At 40.3% G+C, this 20,465-nt stretch overlaps 1 protein-coding gene across 4 annotated transcripts in view; it reads right to left on the bottom strand.

Moving 5' to 3' along the window:
* The window catches only part of LOC118411297 (zinc finger CCHC domain-containing protein 7-like), a 63,541-nt gene that overhangs the window by 6,622 nt on the left and 36,454 nt on the right, over positions 1–20,465 (bottom strand). For 3 of the 4 annotated variants that reach the window (XM_035813481.1, XM_035813483.1, XM_035813484.1), the window contains exon 7: positions 10,838–10,873. The exons of the other annotated variant lie outside the window; for it this stretch is intronic. In XM_035813481.1, coding sequence (XP_035669374.1) covers positions 10,838–10,873 — 36 coding nt within the window. The remainder of the gene's footprint in view (positions 1–10,837; positions 10,874–20,465) is intronic. 4 annotated transcript variants of the gene reach the window in all.

Genomic DNA, 20,465 nt, shown 5'->3' with positions numbered 1-20,465 from the left:
TCATTAAAGATCCAACCTGCCAGAAAACCCGCAAAAGTGCTTCCTCACCGGAAATTTTATCGTGCCTCCAGCCTGCTTGTAAATTGCATCTGTCACAAAATGCAGCGTTCTGAATTTTGTTGGGCCAATGGAAGAGTGTATCAGAAAGACAAACTATAGGACCTGGTGTCTAAAGCATAGCTGTTACAACGATAACATACAACACTGTACATGAACACAACGTTATCCTGCAATCTATTCCTGAAGAGGTAAAGACCACAGAACTAACATCACACCAGTCTATATACAGGTGTAATATACCCGAGCACTCAGAAATGCAAATTGACGACTTCCGGGCACTTTTGGTTCGGCAAACTTACACAAGAAAGACTTCCACTCAGACTTTAGCACTACCAACAACTTGTCTTGAGTTACAGTTCTGCCATTCCAGTTCTGCTCTTGTTCTGCTCATTTCTGAGAAGCTGTCAGGCTTTTCCCACTTGCTGCCTGCCCCCTTCTCTTGGCATGCAGCCATTATGGCCTTCTCTCCTACAAACATCCAAATTTTGTGGAAACATACATTATGAAAAGGGTTCAATCCAGATGTAGCCAATAGATAATCATAAAGAAGAGAGATGCCCTGTAGCTCAACTGGTAGTAGCCTCACAGTTGAGCTCCTGGTTCAAATTATAGTAACTGGGAGACCCTGGGTTACGTGGTTGGGCATCTCAGTTGGGAGGTTGGAGCTGCACCCGTCTTTCGAAAGGGACTTAAAGTGATGATCCTGCGATCGTGGAGGTGCCATGAGCACGTTAAAGTAGAAGTGCTCCTTTCTGTAGAATTACATTCATGCATACCCTAATATAGAAACAGGAAGGAAACTTGCGACCCTTGTGTACTACAATAGTTTGAACAAACAAACAAACTCATAAGGTAAAAACTAGCATGGCAGCCCAAACACTGTGCATCTTCCACACCAGCGAGAGGACACAGGTGATGTTCTCCCTCTGCACAGATAATGCAGATTTATTCCCAGATAAATGCCAGGTCACACGACCAGCATTACCACTCTCTCTCATCTCATCAATTCATACTGTCATCCCAAAACAAGTCACAGTGGTTCACTTCTGAAGGACATTTCTTTTCAGTAGAATGATAAACAAGCATCTATCACTCCCTAGGATTGCATCCTCTTGAGCAAAATCTGTCAGTACTTGTGATGCATTACTGGACAAGTACAACTTTTTAATGCAACAGGTCTATGGGACAACTAAAAAAAATCATCAGTCTACTTGGTTGAAAAGTTTCCCTTCTTGCGTATAGATTTGTAAAAAAAGTCCCTCGCAAAAGGCTAATGTAAAAGAAGGCATACTGCCAGCATCTCAAAGTCTATTGTCCAAGCATCTTTTTGAAAAGAGCCCTAAGCAATTATAGCAGAGTATTTTATTAAGTTGTACATCATGTCTCTATATCCTGAATGTATCAATGCACCTGTATCATGGTACAATCTCTGCCCCATTTACCCCAGCATAAGGCCTGCCCTCCCCTGTAAGACGCATGCCCCACTCTGTTCTGCCTTTCACGGCTGCCTTCTCAACTAATCCCTGTACATGTCAGGGTAAGATAATCTCCATTCCTTGCTCTGTGAAACTGCATCGAGCATGGAGACAGAAAAAAGGCGCTACATGTAATAAGACTTATTTTTCTCTGGGACTTATTCCATTTTGTGAACATATCTGCAAGAGCTGCACAGGTCTTCATAAGACTTTTCCTGTCCACTTTTTTCTCCATCTTACTTCCAGAAGTACATGTATATCCATTAACCAATACACTGGTTTGAAACAATCTGTCCTGGAGCAGTCTTGAAGTACAACAGCAAACGCATCTATGGAGTAAAACTTGTGAATTTCAGGCCAGAAAACAATCAGAAGAACATGATTAATCATCTCCTCGATCAGCGACGTCAGACTGTCCACAGAAGCGGCGTTGGAGGCAAGCGCAGCCGGCAGGGCATACTGCACTCTCTCCCCACCCCATTAGCCACCGGCTGCTTCACCCCAGCTACTGGAACCTCACTGCACTTCTAGAAAGGAACTTCCAAGCCAGCTAATAATGCTGTGTCCATGATAAATCACTGAGTTAGATTTACAAGGAAGACAGAAAGCCTAGGTGTAAGCTGTGTGTCTTCTATTACTCACTCCATTTCACCATGACGTTACTGTGGCCTTCTCAACATCGGTAAATGCAAAAGGGAAGTGAAAACTTCCTCAAGTAGAGAAACAGCTAAAACATATTACCGTAAGGAGCAGCCTATCAGATGAATATAGAAAACATTCTAGATACAGTACATTTTGATTTTAGATTCTTTTCTATTAGATCAGGCAAAGGTGTGGTTTCATGACCAAATGTTTATGACCATTTTCTACTGTCCTTCAGTAAGACATATAGCTACCTTTATGGCCAACTATTTCCTAATTTACCACAGACCATGACATCTACAAATGTATTGTTTGTCTATCAGGGTGCAGATCTCCCATATTATGTACTCAGCACTGAAGGACGATGGACATGGGCGGGCAGCCATGTGTCCTCCCTTGCACTTCTGAGGTGTCTACCTAGTCACCTGTGCCGTGCTTTGTTCTCAACTCCATTTCCAACACCACTCGGCCAAGCAAACCACTTCCACTTACCATGTACTCATTGCCTTTTAAGTTTCCCAATCCGAACTCACAAAGTTTGGCATCAACAATTTTTGAGAGCGGCAGCCCCCACAAGTACATCTGAGGTCTAAACCAGCAACAGCTTTTGTGTATACATGTAGTAAGTTCACCTAGAAATTCATCATGTAGTTTCAGCACAATACCATACAATTTGTTTAATTCGGGTAGGTAGGTGATGTACAGTCCAGTGCAGCTTGTGGTAGACGACAATAGTTGAGTTTAGAACTCTTGTGATTCTATTCCATATATCTGACTGTACATATGCATGTATACTCCAATATCAACATCTTATTCTACAAGAAGCTTTAAATTTATTCTTGTCCTATCGACACAGATATTATTAAGTTGGGCATCCAAATCTGCTTTGATTCTCTCTCTTAACTTTACAACTTAAAGTGCCTGTGAACTCAGTTATTCTAGTACACCTGCCCTTCTGTTGATGAAGTCTTCATCAGCTCCACTCCCATCTCTGTCTGGCCCCTGTGTTCTCCCTTGGGTGGGCATGTCAAAGTTTCAATTGCAGCTACTCACATAAGAGACCATTTGACTTTGAGAGGGTGTGACCATGTCTGGGATGATGGTGGCTATAATTTGGGAAGAGGTGGCAATGATCAGGGCAGGAGACCAAAACTGGGGGGTGTAATTACTCCAGCATCAGGGGCCGACTACAAGGTCAGGTGTCATTCAGCCTTGATGAAAAAAGAAAGCATAAAAAATCGATTGCGAGGACCTTTGGCTGGCACAGTGCTGGGAGTCTGTCCTGTTGTGCTGACTTTTGCCACCTTGAAAATTACCTCCTCTCATTTGCATATTTATTGAAAAGCATTTTTCACCCTTCCTGAAGTGTTTATACCTCATTTCCACACGTCCAGCCAGAAGACTTGACCTTCCAGGGGATTTAGATTAACTCAAGTACACCTACCCAGTCTTGACTCCTAGGGTTGGGTAGTTTGGGTTCATACTGTTAGAATGTAAATGGGGCAATGTCTTTGTACCCAATTGTAGGATTACACAGTCTCAATAACACTCAAGGACTATGCAAAAGGACATTTACTTTTTACCTTTGCCAAGGTTATATTTAGGCAGCATCTGTCCGTCTGTTGGTCACCAAGGTACCTTAAGAACAACTAGACAGATTGGTTTTATGTTTATTTTGTTGGTAGGTTGTGGGAAAACTAGAAATTATCAGACTAGGTGCCCTCTAGTGACTTGCTATTGTCATAACTTTTCACAGGTAACACATAGCCCTTATTCTATAATCTATTTAAACTCTATTCCCTTTCAACAACAAAACATAGATAGCCAACAGTGTGTGAATCTTCTTATGGCTATCTAGTACATTTTTTTGTACTTTCTTATACAATATAGTCTTACTGTAATCTCTTATACAAGACTGTATGGGTTCCAACAAGACCAAAAAAGTTGTGCCATACTGTAACACTTTTAGTATGGTAGAAAGTTGCTATGCAGGTCAATATTTGTTATTTTACAGTATCATGCACACCTGACATGAGCAGACAGGTTTTGATTATTTCCACAACATCCCCTTTTGGGGAGGAATCTCATCTTGTTTTTTCTGAAAACATCTTTATATTGTGATGTCTCATCCCTGCAACACAAACGGAAGAAAAACACATTTTCTGATCCTTCTATCCTTCTTAGTATGCTGGAGATGCTATCAATGTCTGTCCAGGAAAACTGGTCGTCTGTGTTGATTCAGGTGTACATCTGATAGGAGTACCCTTTCCAAAATAGTTGGTATCTCTTTGATATCCCTTTAGCATTACCAAGGGGAAGTGATCAAAGATGGAGAAATTCTTTGATCATCAGGTGTCAGTCATCAAGTACCTGCTTTCACCAGTTTAAATCATTTGCAGTGGAATTGAAGGAAGTGCAATTTACAAGACAACAAATATGAAAGGAGATAAAACAGAAAAATAAAGAAGATACGGGAGACAAAGAGATTTAAGGTACCAGTAAAGGGAGACAAAGAGATTTGAGGAAGAGAAAGGAAATTGACAAAGGAAGAAACTGGAACGGGAAAGTAAGAGGTATACAAGAAAATGTATGAAAAGTGAGACAGCCAGAACTGCTGCAATTTGGTAGGAGTTTAATTGTACATTTCCCTTACAGGGCCAAAGTACAACACTATAGCAGATTGGTCATCACAAGCCTTGAAGTTAAATCCTATAAAAAAGGGCTAAGTAATGGCATACAAACATAAAAATCATAATAGAGTACAAATAGTGACAGGGCCTCTTATAATAATCCAAAACGTAGGCTCTAAAACTACTCTTAATATACAGAGGTTCGATTTCTTCTTATCTCTTGGGGATGTTAAGAATATAGGCTGAGAGTGGGGTTTGTTTAACATAGAATGATAAAGAAAATGATTTTTTTCAAGACTAGTCATTATTCAAAGTGAGGAAACTTTCTTACAATAATTGTTTAAAAAAAAACATTTCTATCATAATACTGTATAAACTGCAATGTACAATAAAGCGTGCTTCATCTTCTACCCTATTGACGTTACAGAACTGACAGATTCTTTGCTCCAGAGGTACTAGTCCTTGGGTTGGGCCTTCCTGATTCAATGCTTCTTGCCAGACATTCAAGCAGATGTTTGCACACTGGCTGGGATATAACCTCCCCACAGACGGCTATGGACCAAGAGTCAGCAATATTCCAGAGCGATCAATTTTAGAAAGATTAATGCATCAGGTAACAGATCATTGCTAAGGTCAAGTTATCAATAGGTAAGTTAACCCCTGATCTCTGGGGCCTTGGCCAGAGCCATGGCTGGGGAAAGGAGCGGAAAAATGAAAGTGCCAAAAAACTAGTTGAACATAGAAAAGTAGACATATACCTAATAGTATATTCATATAAAAAGATGAAAATATCTTGTATTTTTCAATGAGTTCCTTTTCAAATCTCAGTTTCCTAATAGCGTTTCTATAGACTTACATTGCCCTTCAATAAGCCATCTAACTTTGCTTGTAAAACATAACTTAAAAAATTATTGTTTATTATACTTTGCTGTATTCCTGGCTTGGAGTAATGTATACAGATGTATCTATGGATATACTCATATAAATATCAATAATGACAAATATCCAAAAATTGGCAGAAACAGCATTTTAGTTCTGCAGAAGGGAGACCCAATTTTCCATGCCTGATGAAATGATACTTATAGTGATATCATTGCACACATAACGCAGTTCAGGATTTCTAATTATTATCTAGCATATTGTTGATGATTGAATGGTCTCCGTGGTTTATTATTGTTCATTAGCATATTAAGTAATCTGATCTGATATTTCATGGTTGTACTACATTTTTGTATTTCAAAATAATTTGCCATCATTGTCCACTGAACTTCTCTCAATAGTTCCCCCCAACAAAAGACAATCATGTACTTGACAACTTTTACAAAGTTAGCTAACTTAAAGACTGAATATAACCATCCTTGTCTCCTCTGGTAACTGGTACCAGGCAGGGAATGATCCGACCCTACAGGAGTTAAGTGGAGTGTTTGGGGAGATTAAACACAATTTACCCCGGCGTGCCAAACTATATTCCACACAAGTAGAGCCTGAGAATCCCCGCTCTGCGCTTATCAACACAAGTCAGGGCTGCCTCGCAATAATGCTAATTTTCTTCCCGCTGGGGAATCTTTGTGCTCCCGTTGGATAATAGCAGTCCCCGAGGATAGAGACGACATCTCGGGGGACGGCACGACAATGGTAAGGTTGAGGCAATAGTTTGGTGTAGGAACGGGTGCGGGGAAACGTGGAGACCCAGCTAAGCCTTTGTTTGGTCACATGGGACACCTTGATGGATGAGGGGGTGGGGAGCGCGCATCGGACGCGCCGGGAAATCGATGAAGGTGATCCTGAACGAGAAATTAACGTGGAATTAGGACATGAAGGGGAGGGCGACCGCCAAATGAATAAAGGTACTTCCAGACAGACTGAGTGTTATTAGTGAATATTACTGCCAGCCAGAAATTAAAGCTTCTGCGGGATGATAGATTTTGATCCATATTGAAAGTGACACAGCAACAAGCCAAGATGGTAATCTCAATAAAGCATGATTTCCACAGCAAATTATTACAATGGGTGCTGTATATGTGATACATACATAGTGGTCTCAAGAGAGGGTACATTTTCCTGACAATCTTTGGCAGAAATTCTTTTCAACAAGGAACTTTATAAGTCTATTAACTGTCTGCTTTCATTACCAGCTACCTGAATATCAGCAAGGCTGAGTGCGTAACTTGAGAAACAACTTACTTCCTTTCCTACTGTACAATGGGAATAAGTCACAAATGTTTAAGCTTTTCATCACCTGATTGTATAAAAGTTTTGCAACTGAAACTTAAGAGTAGTTGTATCAGTATACAAATATAGGGTAAGGCAATGTGATACAGTCCCTGCAGTAAGCTATTAAGTAGCAACCTCTGACTATATGATATGCATTTAACAGATGGTGCCAAAGATGAAACGGCCTCTTTTCAATCTGTTTTTACCAATTTCTGATTTCTTCTGTTATGTAAATGAGGTGCAAAATGTTTTGAAATCCCCCAAGTGGCCGACAGAAAAAAGGCTCCAGAGTCGTGCTGGAAATCCGAGCCACTGAGCAGGTGGAATCACATGTAGGCTGGAAGTTTGTGCCGACGAGGGTTCGGATTTCCAATTTCAGCATTTCAAAGAACGGCGAACAATGCTGGAAATGACTAGCGCTAACAGGAATGTTCCCTCCGCCGACCTCTGACCTCCCTCCGTGTTCCGGCACAAAGGGATCGGCAAACGCAACACGTTGTCGGACAATAGGAGCCAGAGGGTTTATAAACATGACAAAGAGGGGGCATGCTGGGGCATTGTGGGAAGATATGCACGCCCACTCGGCAGCACCACAAAACATTGACTGCTTTGTAGAGTGTGCCAATGATGGATCTTGTCCTTTCCTAAGTGATAGTGAAGGGATAATGAGTGGCCTTGCCAAGACACTGTGTCCTTGTGTCAGCCTAATTTCATTAAGGGGTTAAGAATTGTCATGCCAAAGACAACATCAATGGCCATGGGTGAAGGGAGCTATTTTCAAAATCTGTGCGAGGGTTACACTACGACCAAGCAACATTTATCCTCAAACAGGACAAAGCAGTGTGTGTGTGTGATGTTTCTTCCCAGTAAAAAGCTTTTTTTCCAAAGAATACAACCTCTCAGATGATTTTGAATGAAAAATTCCATTCATCACTGCTTTTACCACCCACACCCTGCATATCTGACAAGAAAATCTACTCTACTGTTATTCCAAGAATTTCTATGTAGAGTAGGGTTTCCCTGTGTTGATATAACTTCATTTCTTGTGGTTGTGTTTATAGGAATACTGACGAAAAACTGATACGACTGTGAGCAACTTCTCCGGAATTTTTGTCCCAGCATTCTGATTGATTATATCCTGTCTGACAGTGCTTGAATTACTCGGATAGGGCCTCATGCAAAGCGTGTCATACATAGAAGGGATTTTTGCTGTGTTTCCGTGACGTCTAGCTTTGTGACACTTGTTATTCTGGATGCCTCCTCAAAACTCGTCTTAGTTTCCCCCAAACTGTTGACAAAGAATGATTGGAACTCCATCAAAGGTAAGGGGAGTGCTTAAGTTGATGTGACTGACCACCAGGTTAGATGACGGGACCTCATGCAAAGTGTGTAGTACATAGAGGGAATTTTTCTTTCCCCATTGTGGAGGCTTTGCACCTTTGTGGTTGGGGTGATGCCAGGCTGACCCTGGGTCTCCCGCACACACAACCTTGCAGGCAGTATCTCCCAACAAGTCTTTACAAGCCTGTCAACATGTAGGTAGGAGCAGCTACATGAACCCATTAAGGGGAAACCCACACCCTGCACCACTCATAACACCAGGTCGCTTCTGGGGACGCACTACAAAGCACCCGCCGGCCAACCCAAACTTGGTCTGCTTGTTAGGCAACAACACGGCAACAAACCAGCAACACTTGTGCATTTGAAAGGAATGTGGCAGGATATTGTGTAAGCAGCCCTACGCTGGCTACTCTGAAGTATCTTTGTGTAGAAACAATGCTGATACAAAGCAAGCCTGCCTAAATATGGGACATTAGCATCCCTGGTTTTCAGCAGTTGTTTTGGAATTTCTGAGGTTCAATTTTCACACCACCAGCTCAGCCCGGACAGGAAGTATAAGTTTGACATGAAGAGTATGGTGCAGGTATCTGATCATGATCATAGCCTTCAAATCAAAATATTTCTTCACTTGATTCCAACTTGGATTATACCTTGACTCCAACTTGGATTATGCACAAAATATTTGCCTGTGACTTTTCATACTAAGGGAACTATGATGACTTCAAAAGCTCATGGGCTATGAATGGAATCACACTACTTTTTAATGGAAGCCTTCAATCTATGGGAATTATGCTAATTAGTTCCAACATCATTTTATAGCTTATTACGCATGACAATGAGATTCATTTTGGACGACAACAGGAAAGATCAATAATCACTAATTTACAGGGAGACACTGTAATGGGGCTGGGCACTTAGGGATCACGGGCACTTCCAGGCAAAATGACAAATAATATTCTGTGTAACAGCAATTGATCGTCTGTCCCAGTGGTCACAGGAGAGAAAAAAAACTGTTTCCTTTATTTGCAATTAGGTGGAAGATCTGTCCCAAGGATAGACCAATCAGAGGAGATGAGAAACTGGCTACTAGTGGTTGAGGCTCAGATATTGGCTGTAATTTGAACCAGTCATTACCTTCTTGTTAAGATATAGTGATATAGTAACTGTTGTGCTGGTTAAGTTGCTCCTGGCATCAACTGGAATTCTTGGAACTTAAACTTTTTAATACCCATATGAGGCCAAGGCAATTGAGAATACAAATGATGTTTTGAAATCACATTATAATAATAAAATACTATTGTAGCAGTTTCAATCACTGAAATACAAAGTTTTAACATGCCTTTTAAGAAAAGATTGCAATTTGCCTCAACAATTCCTTTATCAGCTAGTGCTACTCCGTATTGTAAGCAAGCCTCGCAATTCAGCCTTGTACATTACAGTTGACAGGAGGCCTACTGGTCATGCTGTCTACTTTGTACATACATGATACCTACATGTACAGCAACAATGGAATGTGGAAAGATAATACACGTGCTTATAAATGATAATCAAAAGTTTGTACTTGTAATCCAATTCTCATCTAATTGCTGGTCAATAAACAATTTTGGTACCTTTTTATGTACTTTAAAAGAACTTGTGAGTAAATCTGTCAAAACAATCCTGAAAATGCATTTTTCTTTACATTCCATTGAAATCAGTGACATGTGTCAAGCAGAAGATATGGTTCTCTGTCAGTCTGTGCAAGACTATGTAGATACTTATTAGTATACACAAAATATGTGCAATGGTTAGATATTGTCTGATGATTGTTCAAAATATAACAAGGAGACATCCCACAACATCTGCATGGATTCTGTCAGCACTTAGAAAATGAGCAATTCACACCCTCTGTTGTTGCCGAACCTAAATCAAGTGTTAAAGACCCAGAGTCAGGGGTATGTGTGAGGGGAGATGTGTTGATAACAGGGGAGATAAGGGGTGCCCTGCATTACAGCAATGGGCAGGTAGGGTGCTCTTCAGGCATGACATCAGCATCACATGCACCCTGGTCAGCTGTGGGCATGGGTGCATGCCAAAGTACATATACAATGTACGCAAACTCTGCTTGTTGGGTCTTGCATCACTAGAGATGGCACTGATGTATGTATTCCTTTCCGTGGCATGTAGCAGGCATGTGGGCAGCTTTAAATGACAGTTACATTCTGCATTAGTTTGAAAAAGGATAAAATTACATCATAGCAAAAGATAAAGTTTGAAAACAAAATATGCTTGAGAAACTTTTTCACACATCTGTTGGTCAACTTTTCTGGTAGACCTTAAGACCATCGTAGTTACAATGCAATGGTCGGTTACTATCAGATCATTGTCTGTTCTTCATCTTTAATTTCCCCGAGCCAACTGTCAAATCTTTGGACACTCATCATTGGTGACAGCCTCTAGTGAAAAGGTGGTGGAAAGTAGAAAAGACAAACTTACTGTCGAATGGTACTGCCTCCATTTGTCAGGACAGTCCTAGAAAGTACACAGAAAAGCAAATGGATGTAAGCACAGACAGCAGCAGACTATAACACATGATGGATTGTTCACTCACTGATGTATACAACATTATGTATGTATCTCAAAGTATCACAGTGACTGAACATCACAGAACACAACTACCTGGTGTCTTTAATATCTTATTAAGATTTTCCATACTTACAGTATATATATAATAATATATACAATTCAGGAATCTGATGTAATTTGCTAAAAATACATACATGTCAGTGCACTAATGTATTCTTAACTTCTTGTTTTTTTACATCATATATAATGACTTTGACTTTATTTGGATCCACATTGACTTAAAATCTGTAAGATGTATTATGAATAGTGGCCGTTCAGTTCCTGAAAAAAATCTTTATCAAATTTCACAAGAAAAACAAAAAGGTGCAGCATGCAGAGAAGGACACAAACTGCCAAACCATACAAAAAGTAGACTTTCTAAACTGAAATTAAGTCTTAATGCAAACAAAATGATCCCAAGAACTTGAAGAAGTCTGGTTATCATGAACTTTGTGAACTCATAAGGTAACAACATCACCTGTTGACCTGAAACATTTCAAGCATTCCTGTTGTGGAACAAGCGTTAAGGTGACGCAGGTCATGAGTTTCTTTTGTACTTTCTCAGGTGGGGCCATCATGCAGCCACGACTTCAATGGAATTGTGACAGGAAGTTATGGCTCATTGGCAAGAATGGCAGCATAGTTCATCCAATAGTATATAATCGTCAATGTGTAAGAACAGGAAGAACTAAGTACAATATGTAATCCTACTAGCCTACATGACAGTTGACAAGAAATAAGAGCAACATCAAGTTTGATATACAAATTGAAGTATAAGTCACGTTGAGAGATTATTCTCCATGGACGTAAAAAAAATCTCCCTAGTTACTGGAAACAACATACTTACATTTACTTTGGGTCAGTCTGGAATTAAGTCATTACAGTTGATACTTCTGACTCTGCTCTGAAAAATGCTTTTTTAATTTTACTGTCTCCCTGCATGATTGTGAGGGAATGGAGCAATATTCAGGGAAAGTCCTGAGACTAGTTAAATGCTTAAAGTATTTGTTAAGTTGCAAAAGTATGTAAACTAGTATCTTTCAAATCATCCAACCTAATATGTCAGTTGTATGAACTTACACATATAGTCTATTTTCTTCAAATCAGAACTAGGAAGTTACATAAACAGAGGACAAAGTCTTTTCGTCAGGGAAACTGAACTCAAGAATAACATTACAAAAACATATACATATTAAAGTCTTCATTGACATTTGGGACTTAGGAGAGTGTATCAAAACATACATGTATAGCTGTATAGACTAAAGCAGCATTAGTAGACTATTCTAATGATCATGACCCCAATAAAACTCTCCGCCCCTCTCAGGCGCCACAATCAATCATATTGTGCGGTGGGAGGAGCATTGTTGGTCAAAGCTGCATCGCACGAACCATACTTAGCATAAGCAATTCTAAAAACTATAAAAGCAGAAGTGAGAGATTTAATTGTTATGACCCCTTAGCAAACTGCTCCACCCAGTTCTAATATAACCATCAATCAAGATGACAGGAATGAAGGGCAGCACTTTACATTTTGAATGAAGAAGAACTTTCAAAAATAGTGTATTGCACATCTTCTGTCAGTACTACTGGTACTATGGCACTTTGTATCTTGTTTCTGAACAATTATTCTTCGGAAATCGTGTTGGAATGACAATTTCTCTAATATTGATTTAATCAAAAGTGTCCCTGCAGAAGTTTTTTTATCATTTGTTTTCAGTTTATACATTCAGATTCTAAACATGTCATTCTTTGGACATCAGGTGCTTTGGCATCCATGGCTTATCAGACCGACACCCTGGTCAACTCCGTCCAACACCATAGCCCTAACTCTCGCCAAGTTCAGGGTGTTGGGTGGAGTTGACCAGGGTGTTGGGCCGAGATGACATGGTTGAGCTGATTAACAGCTGAATTGTCATGGGATGATATTGAATAGTACTCACATTATCAGCATATTTCAAGAGAAAAGAGGTATCAAATAGGGTGGTATAGATTAGTGGTTTGATTGCTTAATTTACAGAGGGACAGCAGAATCTGGAATATTTTTAAGTGAAAATTCTACCTGGGACCTTCTAGATATAGGTAAGAATGGGAAAGAGCTACACTGATATGACAACACTGGTACATATACTACATGTACTCATATATACACATCCCCCCTCCCCCAAACATGTACCTTCCATATTACCATGTATATTATGCATGGGCTGGCATACCCATCCTATGATAGTAAACCAATTCCATGGGTAGGCAGCTGTGAAATGACTATTGCGGTATAAACACCCAACCATGCCTGCTAGAAAAATGGGGCCCAAACCATTGACTCCACTTCACCCATGGGGATTTTCACAATTTCCACCCTCCCTAAAGCTCTCTAAATGATTTTAGCCTCCAGAATACCTACCAAGGCATCCATCTATCAGTGTGGTTCAGGGGGATGGACGTTTAATAGAGTCATTTGTCTGGTCTATATGAAATCCCCTTTTTGAATTTCATATTTTTTTTCCAAAATCTGTGACAAAATGTCAACATATGTGAATCTAGTATAGATGAGAAAACTTCATATATTCTTTTATCAATTATCAAGTTATTTATTCTTACAAAATATTCAAAGAATTAGATTTTCTGATGATAATAGCATACTACTTACTAGTTGGATGTTACTTATTTGGATGTTACTTATTTGGATGTTACTTAGTTCCAAACTAAAATGCCACAAAGTAGAAAAAACTTTCTATTTCCTCACTTACTAACTTCAAAAAGCATTTTCATGACGAAGAAAATTCATATACGGAACCAACGTTGTATAGGTGAAATATTGATTATTCAAATTGTATCCAAATACAGAGTTTTTCGAGTGACAGACATGTAAGCAACCATTTCTCATAATGACACACACAGATTTACCTTTTACTCTTTTTTTGTCATTTTGCAGCACATTTTTAAATTTTCTCTTCTTGTGCAGCAATGTGGATTTTCATTTTGCTGGAATAGTAACAATGCACCTGCTATAAGACCATTTCAGGTCTCTTACATTCACTTTCATTGATGATGTTTTGCTACTTCAGAACTTGACCTTGGGAGCCCTAAAAGCATGACTCTCCTCCTCTCAGACATCTTCTGTCACCTCCCCATCAAACAGACCCTCCACAGATCCATCCTATAAAGTTCACCTAATTAAATGGCATTTTACATATTAATTGTTTTACAGCCGACGAGGGCACACTCACCAATACACACGTCTGGGGGATGATTGATGGAGCGTTGAGAAAAGATCACAGTGAAAAGTCAGAGGGGAGAGAAACCTGGCAGTATGCATTATTGTGCTTATCATGGGGAAACGACTTTCATTGTTGAGAACTTCATTCAGTTCCCAGATCCCGCCCTTTTGTCGTTCCATGTCTTTTGTTGGGCGCTGGCTAATGACCTGTAGTAATGATCATGAAGAAAAAAGAAAGAACGTGAAGCATTTTGTTAGCTGTACCAAAGGGATTTGTAGCCATTGTTCCTCCCTGAAAGCCAATACAGCATTATTTCATTATCAGGATAATTCCTTTATTAGATGGGAGAGAAGTTGGATGCTGGAAGTTCTATATTGCAGGCTCCAGTTTCACGTCTGGGCTGCCTCTAACACTTTTAATGCTTGAAAACAATCCAGCCCATTAGGTGACAATGACTCTAATGTTGCATAGCTCCCCGTTTCAATTAAGTCTTGCCAACAATTCATTATGAAAAATAATGAAAAGTGGCTCATATTCATTAGTCATAGCCATTTTAAAGTAGTATTAAATGAAGGATTTACAGCCTATTCATGGTTGAAAATTACACTGAACATATGTGTCCCTCTACGTGTAGTACATGTATGCCACCCACCACACAAAACTTTCCCTTTGTATTCTGTTACTTTTGTTTCCGATCCCAAGGCAGTTATTTGGATATCTGAGAATTCTGACAACCTATACATCACGGCTGCTTTTTAAATGCAAATGGCAGTAATTCCATTCCTGCTAATACTGATATTAAAATAATAGACCAGGGGTAGGAATAGAAGTAGCGGAAGGGCTCCCACTAGAGAATTCTTGATGTGGTGCTCTTGTTCCCATTTTGGCTAAATGGTAGCAGAAAATTATCTGAGCAGTTTAGAGGCACCAGTGGCATTCAATGAACAAATGGTAGAAACCAGATACCAATTATGTACAGGAAAGGGAGATATCTCTATTACCCAAACTTGTACCTAGGTGTGTAACACTGAATGCCAAACATTTCCTATCCTTTGTGCGGGTATTTCATGCCCGTAGCCAGGATTTTGGTTGGGGGGGTTCTTTTTAGTACTTGCCGGACCATCGAGTGCCGCAGGCGCGAGACTCACGCCGAAGGCGTGAGCTATCGAGGGGGGTCCGGGGGCATGCTCCCCTGGAAAACTTGAAATTTTGACCCTCTGAAATGCCATTTCCTGCATTTTGGCGGGCAAAAATCACTGGCGAAGTTTAATGGAATTTCTATTAAAAGACAAGGCTTTTGGCATAAGTCTTTGAGGCCAACTCCCTCATATTTTCACCATGTCCGACACTAAAGGCGCGAGACGTCGCAATCGAGGGCCGGGGAAATTTTGAAATCTGGACCCTCTGAAAAGCCATTTCCTGCACTTTCTGGGGCAAATTTTGTCTATCAGTGAAAAATGCATATAGTCATGCCTTTGAAAAAAATCTTGGACATGAAAAAGTGGACCTTCGAGCCAGAAAAAGCGGACCTTTTCAGCGTGTGGGGAGGTTCTTCCGAACCCCCCGAACCCCCCCTGGCTACGGGCATGTATTTCCCAGGAGCTCCCCTATTCTGGGAAACGTCGTTTCCCTTCCCATTCCCCTGACAAGGGTAGTCTTGACAAATGTTACGGTCGCTTATTCATGTGGCGCTTCCCCCTAGAGTTATCGTAATGCTGATGACACCCATGTGTGTAGTTTTTACGGGAGTTACGACCCAACGCAATCTCGCGACAACATATTTCCCCGCATCCCGCTGTGGCTATGATAGTTGTGGAAGGAAGCGCCAACTACTAAAAACTGGTGGCAATTCTCCAGGCTTGCATAATTAAGTGGCAATTTCACTCGCTGGTGGATAATATTACACATGTACATAATTAATAGGCAATTTTGTTCCTGAGCATTTAATATGGCACATGTGGTGGCCGTAATCCCACACGGTAACACCAATCCCTTACTGCCACCCTACATGCAGATGGGAAGGACACCTCAACGTTAGTTATAAATATGTAACACTGATACAGACGAGGAGTTTATTAAAAAATGACAAAACAGTGGTTACCTGAAGCATGCATAGTGTAGTATGAAAAAAAGTATATGTTCTACATTCAAAAAGTATTCATAAGGTTCAGAGTAAAATACTGATACTAAACTTGCAAATAACAAAAAGCTGCATGTGTGAGGTATCTGATTGCCTTTGATAATCAACAAAAGTATATAAAAATGTGTGTTGGAAAGTTACTGTCCAGCTATCCTCAAGCCCCATACATGTACATTGCAACAGCCCTTATCACACAGGTACATAAATACACAATTTCATTACAGATGACTCCAGTATATAATGTAATAACAATGTATCTAACAATTGTTATATCACACTCATTTCCATATGCATTACATGTGACACACATTCACATCTACGATGACCCATTTCCATTACTTAACATTTGTAATACAACTAAGAATCATAACTACATCAAAATTTGGGATGTCTATAAACTTGAAATAGAAGCTAGATTTGAACATAAATGTTCACTTATAGCCTTTAGGTATTTGCTTCAAACAACCTTTTAATGAAGCTGTTGATACAAATGAAGGTCACTCTTGTGATATAATCTACCAAAGCTTCTAAATCTGTCTCCCATTTACAAGAAACCATCTAAAACCTATAAATACTCATGAACGGACACAGCACCTAAATGTTTGCGAGCCAGCTAAATGTTATCAGGTCTGCCCGTATTTGTAACATTTACTTCACCAATCATGGGTGGCGCTATCTCCCCGCGGTCGTCACCTTTCCCAATCCCAGGGAAGCCATGAGAAAAAGGCGTCCCCCCTGACATTTCCATGTCTTGTACAGCAGCTATCTCTATGGACCTGTACATGTCTGTCCCTCAGAGACTAGAGAGCTATACTGTACAGGCAGACAAAAGCACAGAGGAGACTGCTAGGTTTGAGAATCCCAAAGAGGTTTGTAGTTTGAATCATTGTAACCTTGTCCCATGGGCCTCATCACACATGACTTTACAAATTTTAACAATAGTCAATGCCATTCTGTTAACAATGCATTGTGAATGTTCTTTTATAATTTTAGGGACATTACATGCTATTTCGTGTTTTCTATTGTATCACTTTTGTACGTCCATAACCCGAAGGAAAAATAGCTTTCTTGAAGCTAATTGTGGATCTCAATAAAAACAAAACCACTTCAATCATAGTACAATGTATGGTATCGATTGTCGATTCTCTTTTCAGAGGTAGGAGATAGTTGGCTTCATGTCAAATTGAGTTAGGTTACGATTCTGCCCAAATAACTAAACCACAGAAGCTTATTTTTTATCTGCTGCCCAAATCCCTCAACAGCACATTTCCATCTCAGCTTGTATAGAGACAATCAGGTTACCATGGTAACCAGTAAGCCTATAAGTATGCTTTCACAAATCTCCTCACTATCCAATCTGAAAACATGGTATGTTCATTGTTTTCTGCTGTAAGAACATCACTTGTAGGTCCAAGAAGAGTGGCATATCCAGGAAAAGACTCTTCTTGCACCTTCATTCAGGAGTAGGATAGGGTTGGAGCAATCAGATTATCACTAGAAATACCACATAAGAGATACAAAGTTAATCTCCAAACACATAAAGCAGTCGGGCTTCTTTTGAACCTATTTGGCGGCATTTTTGTACGTCTCTCTGGAGGTCCGTGGTTTGTACAGATACCCTCCTTACACATCCATTGCATTGTAAAAATCATGGACCTCCAGAAAAACATACATGTACTAAAACACTCAAAACAAGGCTGATTGCTACATCTGCTTGAAAATTGATACACTGCACCAGACTGTGACATGCTGGCAGGGTTGCTATGTCCTAAATTGGGTTTGTATTCCCTTGACTTTATGCAGAGAAAATAAAAAATAAAAAACATAAAAATAAGGCTAAAAGGCTAACAAATCACACAAAGCATTAAGAGTTTTTCTTGCTTTATCTGTTGGATCCCTTAGCCACTGCAATGTCACCAACCTGCTGCAGCTTTAGTTTAATAAATTTATGTGGATATTCAGCTTTTTTCCACAGAAACAATGTTCTAAGTCTAAGTAAAACCTGCTAGGTATATTATCACTCTCAGCAGACTTCATTAACAGATAAGGGCTCACGAGGGGGATTATGGACCTCTCCATGGAAGATTACCACAAAGTACACTTGTAACAGTCCCGCCCCACAGGGGGGTAGGGAGGGGAAGTACTTCAACACAAGTACTGATTTTTCTTACTCAAACATTCCTTTCTGTCAGACCAACGGATACAGTATGTGGGTAATGGGTACAGATGATGTTTTGATTGGCGACATATGATTCAGGATCAATTTGCATTTGTAATGAAACAAGTTACAGGGGAGTTACAAAGTCATGTAAATTTGTAATGGTTCTTATAGACAAGTAGGAGACAAGGTCAATATTGACTTGCAGTACCATCACAAAAAACAGCCTCAATACTTCCTGTACCTATTCAGAGATGGTCTCCATTTTGTACTGATATCCTCCAAATTCGAATTATGCAAAATTGATGTATTACACAACATTACTCGACACAATTAGGGTCATTCCAATCTAAATGGTCCAGTGGGAGAACTACATTTGTATAAATCCCAGCCTTTCTTCCACTCTTCTGTCAAATCCATTTTACCTCATCACAATGTAAAGTTTAAAAGCTTTTCTCAAAATCCTGTGCTTTGCTTTTCCTGATATGAAAGGTCGTCCAAACGAAGTTTGCTTTTTGGAAAAGTCTTCTTATGCTAGGCTCTTCCAACCCCCTGGTATCCCTTGCTCTAAAGGTGATGTTTACCCATAAGCTCACAATCTGTGCCCCAGGTCGCCAAATTGTATTAAAGTGGGATGAAATGTTGTAAGCTGGGAGACTGTTATTGATTACATTAATGCCAGGATTTGAAAATGATTGATGGCCAGCGGAACCTGGCAACCCAGTGACGATGATTCTAATTAAGTTCAAAGAGGATGTCAGAATCCTGCAGATCTGGCAGAGGACCCTGTCCTCGCTAACAGACACAGATCCGACAAGAATCTAAACAGTTCAATTCTGTGTGTTCTAATGAAACCCGAGGGTAGGCAGCAGGCAAAGGGTGTGACAACAAGGAGGACCCCCCAACTCAGGGACATTTATGGAGTACCATGGCACACTGCCACCTGCTCCATTATAGACAGCCAATGACAGGACACCTTTCATTACGCGGTGATACTCCGCTTGCTTCCTCAACCATTAAATTAGACTGTTTCCTTACCCACTTTGCTGTGAAGTGCCATCTCGTCTACAGCAGCATCTTAATACCCTCTCCCCTTACGACTCCCTTGGGGGCCACTCACAAACTTACAGAAAAAAACTCAACGACACTCCACGACTGGCTGCACTGTCACTCCAAAACAGTTTCCCCTCCTCCCCGTATGGACGCATTTTTCCTCTCCAAGAGAAAACATTGCTTTTTTCCTGACCAACAATGCCAGCAAAACACACACAACCACACGCCACTGGCGACACACAATACGCTAACCAAGTTTCACCACAGAGTATTGACACATATTTTCCAAGTGGGTATTAATAGCCCTTAATTAAGCTCAGGAGGCACATTTCTTTGGTTGCTAATTAAGTGCTTGGCTCGGAGGCATTAAGGGAGAGGCTGCAGGGATGCCGGGAGTAACAATGATGATCTCCATACAAAGCACATCGAGTCCCCTGCAAATACAGCTGTTTGGCATATTGTCCCTCAAGAGGCATCTTGATGCACTACAAGGGGAAAACCTGTACTGCTCTGCCGTACTTCAACTCACTTGTTCACTTTCCTTTCCGCTCGGAGACAAAGGGACAACATCTCAAATGGCTGTATTAGAAGTACCTTTCAATTACTGTCAATTTGTACAACCATGCTGAGAGGAAAACCACAGATACAGAGTTGAAAGTCAGATTTCCATAACCCATGGTGACAACTGCATGTGTGGACAAGCAAAACGGACGGAAGCAATGGTCCTTCTCTGGTGACCCAGCCTCCAACAATAAATTTCTCCCAGGCCAATGCATCTGTTCTGTGACCAGCAACGGAATCCCCTACATAGGGCAATGCCAGGAGAAGAGAAATATTCCAAAGCAATTGCCCATAAACAGTTTAAACAGTTTCCCCCAATTAATAGTTCATGGTTCCTTGACTGGCAGCTCTCTGTTCCTAAAGGTCCTC

Source organism: Branchiostoma floridae, chromosome 3 (genome assembly GCF_000003815.2).
Source record: "Branchiostoma floridae strain S238N-H82 chromosome 3, Bfl_VNyyK, whole genome shotgun sequence".
Taxonomy (NCBI): Eukaryota; Metazoa; Chordata; class Leptocardii; order Amphioxiformes; family Branchiostomatidae; genus Branchiostoma; species Branchiostoma floridae.
The sequence above is the reverse complement of the archived record's forward strand: the minus strand, read 5'-3'. Positions and strand labels throughout refer to the sequence as shown.